Below are 12534 nucleotides of genomic sequence, written 5' to 3' on the forward strand. Positions count from 1 at the left end.
TCTCCATATCTCCATGTGGGAACACATGTGTGGAATATTCCTCACATTGAGCTACCAAAACACAATTATGAAACAAAATCACCATGGAGTTTTTAGTTTTAGTTTTTTTTTTTTTTTTTTTTTGACAGTCATAGATATTAAATAAGTAATTCAGCTTTCATAAACATAAAGAAAGAAATGCATTTATGCATTTGGCAGACGCTTTTATCCAAAGTGACATCCTCTCCGTTCAAATATTTTTTTAGTTCATGCATTCACTTTCGTGTCACTAAATACTTATATATTCTTATAAAGTTCCTGAATGGTGATTTTCAGAAATATGTTCTCTGTGCATTTTCTTTAACTGGTGAAAAGTGTTGTATTCAGTATGTAAGTGAATGACTGCTGGTGTTGTTCCTGCTGCTGGAACAGTTTTCCCGCAGAGTGGTTGGCCTCTGATATTTCTCTCCATCATTGATATGCAAGCAGCATCACATCGGCCCTACTGCAAGGTTAAGCAAGTGTGACGGCATGGCTTAGAAACTGACTAGGAGTCTTTTCTTTCTCTCTTTAGGCTGTTTGTTATACAGCCTTCCCTTTTCATATATCACACATAGTTTTTTTTTTTTTTCTGGTAGGCTTGAATGTTGTAAGTGCTTTTCCAGAGCTGCACATTTTCTCCCAGCTTTCATCTATAAGATAAGCTGGCATTTCCTGTTGTCGTGGAGAAAGGCATTGTTTCTCGAGGTGTTGTGCAGCATGTTTTGGACTAAACTTCAAGCTCCTGGTTTTCATTTGTGTGTTCATATATTTTTTTTTTTACTTCTTCATGTCTGCTCAATCACCATTTATGGTACTTATGACCTATGTTGTATACATTGTTTCTAGGTTCTACAAAATTATTTCTAAGTTCAGTTTTACTGACACTTAATGATAAATAAGAAAGCAAACCACATCCATATTAACATTGTGGAGCAGAAGAACTTGGGCCTAGTAGGCTGAGGAATGTAGCATTGTCCTGTCCACACAGGATATGAGTTTCATTCCCTAGACTTACCTAGATGGCCTCTTCCCCTCTGAATTTTTTTTTTTCATAGCTCCATTTCACCAGCTTTAATCCAAAGGCTAAGCAGAAGCTCAGTTTTGGGTTTTCGGATGTTGTTTTTTTTTTACATGTCAGCCACGGATACATTAAATTAAGCAAAAATTAAGCAAAAAAATAACATCTATTTCATACAAAAAACTTTTATTTCAAATAAATGCTTTTGATCTTTCTGTTAAAAAAATCTTATAATACATTTGTATTTTGCACAAGATTATTAAGCAGCAGGCATGGCCATAGCCAGGCTTTGAAAATTAGTGAGGTTAAGGGGGTGTCTATAATAACCCCCTTATAGAATTGTGCTATAATAACCACTACAAATACAACTAATTAAATACTCTAACACTTGAAAAGAGACAGAAATATAGAGGTTTTTGGAGGGATGCTCATTTTTAAATCATACCCTATTTATTGCATCAAAGTTTGTTAATACTATATTTATGGGGTGGATAATTTTATCAGTTTTTTATTATGCATACAAACATATATATTGCCCACCAAACGTGTTATTTTCGGATAGTCAAGATTACAAAAGACGAAACCTAACAGTCAGCTCCAGTGGCACAGAAGGTCAAATGAGTGTCACACATATTTTGACGTGATCGACGCAAGTTCGAATCCACCTTTTGGTGAAATTTTTTCTCCCTTTTCAAATTTCGAATCACATGAGAAAAGTGTTTATTTTCAATGAAAATTAAGTAAATAATACAAAAGTGAAGGGTAGGTGTAGGGAGGGCTTTATTGTCCCAACAAGGTGGCATCCATTAAATTAGACTCAGTAAGTCGTGGCCTAATGGTTAGAGTGTCGGACTCACAATTGAAGGGTTGTGAGTTCGAGTCTCGGGCCGGCAGGAATTGTATGTGGGGGGAGTGCATGTACAGTTCTCTCTCCACCCTTCATACCACGACTTAGGTTCCCTTGAGCAAGGCACTGAAACACCAACTGCTCCCCGGGCGCCGCAGCATAAATGGCTGCCCACTGCTCTGGGTGTGTGCTCACTGTGTGTGTGTGTTCACTGCTCTGTGTGTGTGTGCTTCGGATGGGTTAAATGCAGAGCATGAATTTTGAGTATGGGTCACCATACTTAGCTGAATGTAACTTCACTTCATAAGTAATTATTGCATACTGTTTTATAATATACTACAATACTGAGGTGCAGATAATTGACACCTTTTGCAGTAAGTAGTATAAATAGCAGAAAATCCTGCTATTTTAACATAGTGCACTTAGTGTAAATAGCCGCTAATGCCAGACTAATTCCAGCGATGCAATGTTGCCAGATGTTGCTTTTAAAATAAACAAAAACCTATAAATAAATCAAATAAACTGAAATTATTTAAAATATTTTGGAAATTAGATAAGATAAAAGTATCGCTGCTCATACCATGGACGCTAAACATTATGAATTATACATGCAGACATTCATATGAGGAGTCTAGCAGCAAATTAGTCAATCAGAGAACAAATTTTATTTTCGAATATGAAAAATGTATCGAGGTCCGGACCTCGGTGACCTCATAGCTGGCTACGGCCATGGCGGCAGGGTGTAGGGTTGTTTTCAACATATATTAATAACAAGAAATATTTATTGAGCACCAAATGAGCTAGTTTGAATGATTTATGAAGATCACGAGACGTGGAAGACTGGAGTAATGATGCTTAAAATTCAGCTTTGCCATCACAGGACTAAATTACATTTTAAAATATAATCAAATAAAAAAAACTATTATTTTACATTGTAGTTTTATGAAATAAATGCATCCTTTGTGAGCACAAGAGACTTATAATGCCCCCAGATTTTTAATTGGTAATGTTTATGTAAAATGTAAAGCCTAATATACCTTATATCTCCTAATTAGGGTTGGGAACCGAGAACCAGTTCTTCCGGAACCGTGAGCAATTTCTAAGTTTCGGTTCCGAAAACAGTTCTGGTGTGACACTTGATCCAGCACTTTGAGCAGCCTTGCGCTGGTGTTCTGACGATTCAGCGTTTGCCGTAAAGGATGTCACAAACCAATACGGGTCATTTAGTACACCATTTTTTTAAAGTTGTTTAATGATTTTAATGTAATTGGAACCGGAACCGGAAAATTTCTAACGATTCCCAATTTTACTCCTAATATAATAATGAGCTGGTGTGTGGTGGGCGTTCTATATGGCTGGCGTCGCATCATCCAGGTAGATGCTGCACTGGTGTTAGAGTAGACATCCCCCCCACCCCCCTTCTATGTAAAGCGCTTTAAGTGCCCAGTAAAGTGCTATATAAATGTAGGGAATTATTACATGTAAGGAATTATAATATGCATCCTTGCATTAATCTAATATCCTAGTCTTCTGGCCACACATAAAAGGTGATACATTTACAGGTATACATTTTCAAAGGATTAGTCATAGATGTGCAGATGTTAGATTCATGGACACTGTTTTGTTGAATAACATCAGCTTGTAGTCTGTCAGCAATTTTACAAATTATGCTTGCAAAAAAATTTTTTTTCTGTTGTCCTCATGTCACTCTCCCTTCTCCTTTTCAGCTCTTATCATTAATCATTTATGAGTGCCTGCATTCCTGTCTCTCCTCTTCTACCCATCTCTATATTTTTCTTTCTGTGTTCATCTTTTGTTCTCTTTCACTGCACCTAATGTGTCAAACACATACCCATCGACATATTTGTCCCAGATATATAAACACACACACACACACACAGACAGGCTCACCCTCAAACTCCATTACTCCCCGCTCTCTAATGTCTCTTGGGAAATTAGTCTGTTTGCATGTAGGGAGTGTATGGCAACCGATGAGAATGTTGTCAGTTCATCTGCAGAGCAGAGAAGAGCTCTGTGTTGATGGGATGAGGGCGCAGCATGAGGTTAACGACACGCTCTGAGACTGTGCTCATCTCACCTCTCTTCTCTTCTGTCATTATTATCTCTTTATATCATTTATCATATTGATTGTATATTTAGAATCTTGAGTTGAAGTGAGCAATTATGAGAGCATTTTAATATATGATTTACCTGGTCGTTATATGTGTATATATAAGTGAAAGTGAAAGTGACGTGACATACATCCAAATATGGTGACCCATACTCAGAATCCATGATCTGCATTTAACCCATCCAAAGTGCACACACACCGTGAACACCCGGAGCAGTAGGCAGCCATGCTGTGGCACCCGGGGAGCAGTGCATAGTAACATGGTCTTTCGTCCCTTGAATGAATCAGCTTTTGAACGAATCAAGTGATCCAATGATTAGGGGTGTCCATGGTTAACCGGTTAACCGATTAACCGTTAAAAATTGTGTAACCGAGTGAAACATTTTGCTCGGTTAAGTGACGTCAATGGCGTGCATTGAATTTAGTTGTAATACATTTTTGCACCACCAGAGACCGCCAGAGCGCTCCCAGACATTTGTAATGTCCACAAGAAGAAGTCATTTTTCTAATATGAAGCGGGCTAATACAAGTGACGGGGCAAAATGCAAGTATTGCAATACAGTGCTTAGATATACTTCAAGTACAACCTCGTTGTTGTAATCTCAACAGCCAACACCCGGGCATCATTAGGCCGGTCAGGACACACTGGATGCGTGGCGAAAGCATCTCAGCTGCGTGGCGTGTCTGTTTTTAATTCGGTTCCCATGTTAATAGGTTAGAGCTTGCCGACTGCCTGCGTGAGATGCGCGGCTCAGGCGCGGCTCGACGCGTGAATGCTAGAAATAGAACCGACGCCTTGTTGGAAGCGTTTCCAGGCAAAGTATAATAGAGCTCGGGCGTAGACGTCATGGAATGGTGCATTGTGGGTAACGGCGGCCATTTTAGAGGCATCGCAAAGCAGGTTTGTAATAAGATAATAGCCAGTCTCCAGAAAAAGTTATAGAACGTGACAAAAAAAGTTGCCTATACCTATACGGACAAACTTAATAATGAAGCCAAACAACGCTACTTAAAAAAAAAGAGGTTGTAGGCGGAATCGATCCCTATGAACACATGAAAGTTTACCAAGCCTCAGTTTCCCTGATAATTTCTCCTACCGGGTCTGTGGAGTGAGCGCTTACACCTCCGATCAATTTAAAAATGTCACTTTCACTTTTTAAAAAGTCACTGGAGGCTCACCTGCAGATCATAAATGGATCTGCAAATTAAACGTGGAGAAAACAATCTTTCTCACTAAGGAAATGTTAACATTAACCAAGCATCAGTGGTGACACATACACACACACTTATCAGATTCTGCGAGCTATGAAGCTTGTCTATGCGGGTTTGTTACACTTCAGGAGTAATTACTCACCTATCATACTTGCAAAAATCCACTGTTTTCCTCCGGTAGTTCTGTAATCCGGTATAATATTGACGAACATTCACCTCAGACACAACCCACCATTCACCAAAACAAGACGCTTAACTTCCTATTTTGAAGTTCGTTCCAGTTTTTTTATTTATTTTTTTAAACAAGTTGTTCAAATTTGTTAAATACAGTCAGCACAAAAATATCAAAAAGCAAATTAAGTTCAGGATTGGGTCAAAAGAAAATGTTTAAACAAAAAATACAGACACTAAACTGACTCCCTTACTGGCCAAAAACTAGAGAAAGCGTAATGTGTTTGTGTCTGAGTTTGTGTGTGTGTATGTGAGAGAGAGAGAGAGAGAGAGATCATACACAACATGTCTCACCATAACTATGTATTATAATATTATCGAAGGTGATGGTTTCCCTCCGTACAGCGGCGACCCAAGCCATCTGACGCCTCTTGGTGATTTCAGACACCTTGTGTTTTTTTTCCAAGTAGGAAAATGTTGAAAACTAATATGATTCACGAGGCGTTTGCCCTGTCGATCATGAAACCGATTACAGCAGTTCACAATACAGCAATACTGAACCATTTCCCAAAAAATAATCAAAATTAATGACCAAATGACCAACGTTACCTAATGCCTACTATACAGTACATCTACTTCTGTACCGCGACTCCCACAATGCATTGCGACGTGACGCAACGATCCCGACCTCTATAGGAAAATATGTTTATATGTCATTTTGTACACAAATACATATTAATTCATGACATTTTGATATTTGAAAGTCTATAGGTTGACATAAATTCAGATATAAATGTAATTTAAATAAATAAATAATTATCGATTTTCAAATATTGTACGTGTCAAACATAGTCATAGTCATAGCCTTAGCGAGGCGGCCGCGGAGTCTCCTTGTTACCTTTTGCCTTATACATTTTAGGCTTATTCTCAAATTCAGATTGTGTTAATGGGCGGCATTATTAGGCAGTTTTAATAGGACAATTTGACCGGAGAGATTAAATTTTGTCGGACATTCCTTTTTTTTTTTTTTTGGCCAATGTCCGGTAATTACTATGGTTATGGTTACTATGGCACACTATGGTTAACCGAGTATTAACCGCTAAGGGCCTCGGTTAACGGTTAATGAAAAACTTGAGAACGTGCAGCCCTACCAATGATTCAACAGCCCATTCAGATGGACACTTTCCCTGCGTCCCAACTTGCATACTACCCAGCCTAACTGGCCTAAATAGTATTGAAAATGACTAATATCGAATATAATTTAGGATGGATGTTATGTACACTAGGAAGCAGGCTTGTTACGTTTTGTAATTGAATCAGCCGTTTTGAACGATCCAATAAATCATTTATCAAAACATGGGCTTACTGCCACTTACTGGTAGTTTTACTGTCATCATTATTTATCCTGACAAAGCTTCAGCACAAAAGCACATATATTATCAGTATTGACCAATATTCATTCATTTCTGGCCCAAGAAGGAAAAAAGCTTATACATTTTTTCATCAAATAAAAACCTTTTTAAAAATTAGACAAATTTTGTAATCATTATGTAAAATTAGCTACAGATACATTTAAAAGTTATCTTATAATGCTTCTTTGTGCGGTCATCACCTGTCTAATAAAACACATAACAAATTAAAATATATAACACTTTTCTAGTTATTTTTGGATATTTGAATAAAAACATATTACATATTGTGTCTTTAACCACACTATACACTCATCTAAAGGATTATTAGGAACACCTGTTCAATTTCTTATTAATGCAATTATCTAATCAACCAATGCTTCAATGCATTTAGGGATGTGGTCCTGGTCAAAACAATCCCCTGAACTCCAAACTGAATGTCAGAATGGGAAAGAAAGGTGAATTAAGCAATTTTGAGCGTGGCATGGTTGTTGGTGCCAGACGAGCCGGTCTGAGTATTTCACAGTCTGCTCAGTTACTGGGATTTTCACGCACAACCATTTCTAGGGTTTACAAAGAATGGTGTGAAAAGGGAAAAACATCCAGTATGCGGCAGTCCTGTGGGTGAAAATGCCTTGTTGATGCTAGAGGTCAGAGGAGAATGGGCCGACTGATTCAAGCTGCTAGAAGAGCAACTTTGACTGAATAACCACTTGTTACAAACCGAGGTGTGCAACAAAGCGTTTGTAAAGCCACAACAAACACAACCTTGAGGCGGATGGGCTACAACAGAAGAAGACCTCACCAGGTACCACTCATCTCCACTACAAATAGGAAAAAGAGGCTACAATTTGCACAAGCTCACCAAAATTGGAACGTTGAAGACTGGAAAAATGTTGCCTGGTCTGATGAGTCTCGATTTCTGTTGAGACATTCAGAGGGTAGAGTCAGAATTTGGCGTAAACAGAATGAGAACATGGATCCATCATGCCTTGTTACCACTGTGCAGGCTGCTGGTGGTGGTGTAATGGTGTGGGGGATGTTTTCTTGGCACACTTTAGGCTCCTTAGTGCCAATTGGGCATCGTTTAATTGCCACGGCCCACCTAAGCATTGTTACTGACCATGTCCATCCCTTTATGACCACCATGTACCCATCCTCTGATGGCTACTTCCAGCAGGATAATGCACCATGTCACAAAGCTTGAATCATTTCAAATTTGTTTCTTAAAGATGACAATGAGTTCACTGTACTAAAATGGCCACCACAGTCACCAGATCTCAATCCAATAGAGTATCTGAGGGATGTTTTATTACAGATGCGCGCACTTTATTTCACTTCTTCTGAACAGTTGACAACAAACACCCGCTTACCCTCACTGAAAGGATTGAAAGAGAAATGACATTTTTTATATAACTCTGATTTGATTAGTCTTAAGAAAGAAAGTAACATACACCTAGGATGCTACGAGGATGAGTAGAAGATGGACAAATGTTCATTCTCGTGCATTGAGTGCTGTCTCTGCAGAAATAAGCAGGAGAGTGAATATTTTGTCTGCATGTGATAAAATTTAATATTTTGTCTGTCTGAAATTATACAATTTAATAGGATGCCACTGAACAGTGCTGAATCAGGTTCACGCACACATTTATAGAAGATACTCAAAAGATAAAAAAAAATTATCTGCTTTATATGGAGTTTATACCAGTATATATATATATATATATATATATAAAACATCATGGCAAAGATATGAAACTATTGAAAATATCCATGTCAGACTGTAAATTGAAAGTGAAAGGGTGAACTGAAGAGTAACGAAGAACTGAGCTCTCAGTGAACCCAATATTTGCCTAAAGTTTGTCTTGATGATGAACTCCAAACTGGGATTCATTTGAGTTGCTTTATTAAAATAACCTTGTATTGCATGGATCTTATTATTTTTTGGTGCTTTTTGTCATTTTTGGAAATGTGTCTCACCAAAAAAAGTCATACATTGAACAATATGAAAATTAATTCTAGAAGTTTGCCATTTAAAAAAGGCTGTGATAATTGTTTATCATGAACCGAAGCCATTTTAATAATGTCAACAACAAAAAATGGCTTTCCAAAAAAAAAAAGCTAAGCTTGCCCCCGGTGAGAGGTAAATTAAGCCTAGGGAGAGGGTAAGTTGAGCCACATGGAGTTAAACAGTGTCACTGATTATGCTGAATTAAAATAGAGGACCAAAGGAAGATAAATTCAATAAAAATAATTTCTTAAACATATGTGTGAATCTGGACTGGCTGTTCATCCAGGGAGTTTCCTCACCTACGGCTCAAGACGCTGCGTGAAGGTTTTCTAGATATAAGGGGTGGCTCAACTTCCCCTCAGGCTCAAATCACCGTGCTCTCCTCTCTCTCTCAGTTTATATATATATATATATATATATATATATATATGAAATGCTACTATAAAGGTGCTTTCCATTTCTCTTTGCAGGTTAGCTCTGTATGTGTACGAATATCTGCTACATGTGGGAGCTCAGAAATCAGCGCAGACCTTCCTGTCAGAGGTAGGGGAACTACCTTTTTGCATTTTCAGTAAGACCTCTTTGACGGTCACTAAAATGTTTCTAAACACTAATCTAAGTTGCTGTAGTTTTAGGAGATAATATTTACATGTAGGCTTACAGTATCACTAAATGGCTGTTAAGAAAACCTCACTGCTGTCTGATCCCAGCTTAATTGAATTACACTGGATACAAAACCATGCTGGCACGGGAAACTGGGTAAACTGTTTACTTAATGGCACTGCCTCGTGGAGATGGTCTGTAAGTTTATTCATACGGATTTTCATAGAACAAAGTATTTACTTGCTCTCGTCTGTAATTGCATGTGGTTTAACCTCAACAAGAAGTTTTGCTCCCAGTACAGAGTGGACAATGAGATCTGTTTGCACTGCAGCCACAATCCATCAGGCAGCAAGCAATATGTTTTAACTTCCTTCTGAAGGGTTTGTATCAGAGACACTCAATGTTAATGGCTTGTCATCCTCTCAAGCTCACTTGCTGATGACATGATCACTGACAAGATACAACTGAGTAAATGCAGACGGAGATGACTGCTGTAGCACTTGAGTAAAGTAAATATGACAAAGGTTTAAGATCAGATAAATACTGGAACAGAACAAAGAGAGAGGAGGAGGAATGACAGAGAACGAGGCTGGCACAAAACACAAAGGCTGACCCACCACTCAGACGTGACTCAGACCAGTCGCTGTGACTAAGCCAGCCGCCCCGTCCATTGTGGCCGGTTTCCTTTACGACTCCTGTCTTTTGCCACCCTGCTCATGTAAACAGTTCCTGCTGGACTTGATCCCAAAAATAGCCGTCGCTCTCACAGCAATGTATTTAGATCATGTAGGGCCCGCCCGTGTTGTTTATGGTGGCTGTCGTCAGCCCTTTGGTGTCAGTAAACCCATCTCACATGGCCAGTGACCGAAACTGATGATCTCATCAAGACTGATGGTGTTTTCTGTTCCTGTTTAGTCTTTTGATAAAGATTTAAGGATGAGAAAGGAGCTTTTGCCTACCTTAGAAACTATTTATCAGATAAGCATTAGTTATACAGTATTATCAGATCTGTGGATTTCCTTTTTTTCTTTCTTGAAAGTGTTGAAGACTATTTTCCAAGGGTTATCCAACAATATAATAAAAAAGTCATTATGATTATTTAACTGCACCTGATCGAGAGTGTCCCCAAAGTCTAATCATATTTGATATTCAGGACTCCTGATGAGGCTGTCGCTGACGTGAGACCCGCGTCACCTACCAGATGTTGAATGCTTCTACATAACTGCCCTCGTGTTTGTGGTCTTTCATGGTTTTAAAATTGGTTAAGATTTGAAAATGGCCTAGTGTCAGTTGTCTAAACAAACTGAAAACATGACACCATAGTGTCTTGTCTTAAAATCTTCGATTCCTTTCGATGGCGTATTCTGCCATGGAGGGCAGAGCTTAGTGAAGTGTCAGTTGGTTAATATAATTTTTATGAATGAGGTCATAGACTGAGTCACACTGAGATGCCAAGGAACAGTATAATATCTCAGATTTATTCTGGGCACCATGTTTGACTGAAAGTTCAGCTCTCCATGGCAGAATTTGCCCTTAACATTGTTTAATTCCCAAAGGGAGCACAGGCCGACTTGTCACTTAATCTTTATAACTCTTTCTTTGTTCTCTGTTTAACTTGGCAGATCCGATGGGAGAAGAACATAACATTAGGAGAGCCTCCAGGGTTCTTACACTCATGGTGGTGGTAAGAAAGTTTATTTAGCCCTATTTAATTGGGATTCGTTTGCTAAAAATATTTTAGTTATAATTATAAAGATAGGAATGATGGATTCATGGGATCTCGAGTTGAAGGGGTCACAAATTTTCCTTCAAATGTTCCTTGATCTTTTGACATGTCAGAGGTGATTGCACTATAAAAAAAAAAAAAAAATACATTCTGTCAGTTTCAGAGCTCAAAACTTCCTCATTTGTCCAAAAACAGCTTTTATTGAAACCCAGCTCAGAAAATGTCTTGTTTCAGTTTTATTTCATATCATTGTGTGGCGAAAACCCACCTCTTCAGCATCAGAACTATGCACACTAGAAGGAATGAAGAGCATTAAAAATAATATTCCTTCAAAAGGGTCCTTCAAATGAGCTGCTTCCTTCTGGAAAGAGGAGGAATCCTTTACTGCCCCTCCTTTGGTGACTATGGCAACAACAAACAGAATATCTGTTTGTTTTTGCTTATCATCATCTCTTTGGTTATTGTTCCAAAAAGTGTTCATGGTCTGTGAATATAAACAGCTGAATGTGTATTAGATCTGTGAAACAGTGCCTCTTAGACATGGCGACAACACACTGCTAATGCAACTCAACCGGAGGGGGGGGGTGGGGGGGGGGGTACAAGGATTATTTAAACGTGCATGTTCCCAGAATAAAACAGAGGACTGTAATCGAGTAATTTCATTTATATAAAATAGATCTTTTTCATGCACAAACAGCAAAAAAAGTAAACTGAATTTAAAGGTGCAATAGGTGATTGTCTCCTGAAACATGATTAATTCACGATACAGCACTGCCTCAAGTGCCCAATTACTTTATAAAATGGTTACCACACAGTAAAAAATATTAAAACCAATGCTATATGTACTGAATGTTACTTTTTTGAAGCAAGTTCATTAAATTAAAGTTAAATTAATGTTAATTCATGGCTCATTATGGTGAATGATGTCAAGTTGACCGTTGTAAGATTGGTGGACGCATCTATGTACTTGCAGCTGTGAAATGAGGCATCTACCTATAGATATCTGTGGGTTTTCTTACCTGCCGGTCAGCATATGGATTTGCTGTGCACCCTGTTCACGCAGACAGTTGTAGAACTGTTACTAACTATAGATACTGCTAAAGTTAGCATTTACCAAGATGTCCTACTGCACCTTTAAGTCAGTACTAAATTATGATGAAAATGCAATGTAAAAAAAATAAAATAAAAACAAATTATGTACAGTACATTATTCTAGATCATGTTGTCTGGATATGTGCAACACAAAAAAATGTTTATCATTATGTAATTTTTTATCAATTTAATGCATTTTTGCTGAATAAAATATAGTTTCTTTTTTTTTAAACCTAAGGGAACACCAGACGAACCCAGAAACAGAGGAACACCAAGTTAGATGCTCTATATTT

The 12534-nt window shown here is 38.1% G+C and overlaps 1 protein-coding gene across 3 annotated transcripts in view; it reads left to right on the forward strand.

The window, feature by feature from the left end:
- Positions 1–12534, forward strand: part of LOC127999566 (single-stranded DNA-binding protein 2) — a 29536-nt gene that overhangs the window by 1586 nt on the left and 15416 nt on the right. For all 3 annotated transcript variants that reach the window (XM_052592194.1, XM_052592196.1, XM_052592195.1), the window contains exons 2-3: positions 9291–9363; positions 11046–11107. In XM_052592194.1, coding sequence (XP_052448154.1) covers positions 9291–9363; positions 11046–11107 — 135 coding nt within the window. The remainder of the gene's footprint in view (positions 1–9290; positions 9364–11045; positions 11108–12534) is intronic.

This window comes from Carassius gibelio, chromosome A5 (assembly GCF_023724105.1).
Source record: "Carassius gibelio isolate Cgi1373 ecotype wild population from Czech Republic chromosome A5, carGib1.2-hapl.c, whole genome shotgun sequence".
NCBI lineage: Eukaryota > Metazoa > Chordata > Actinopteri > Cypriniformes > Cyprinidae > Carassius > Carassius gibelio.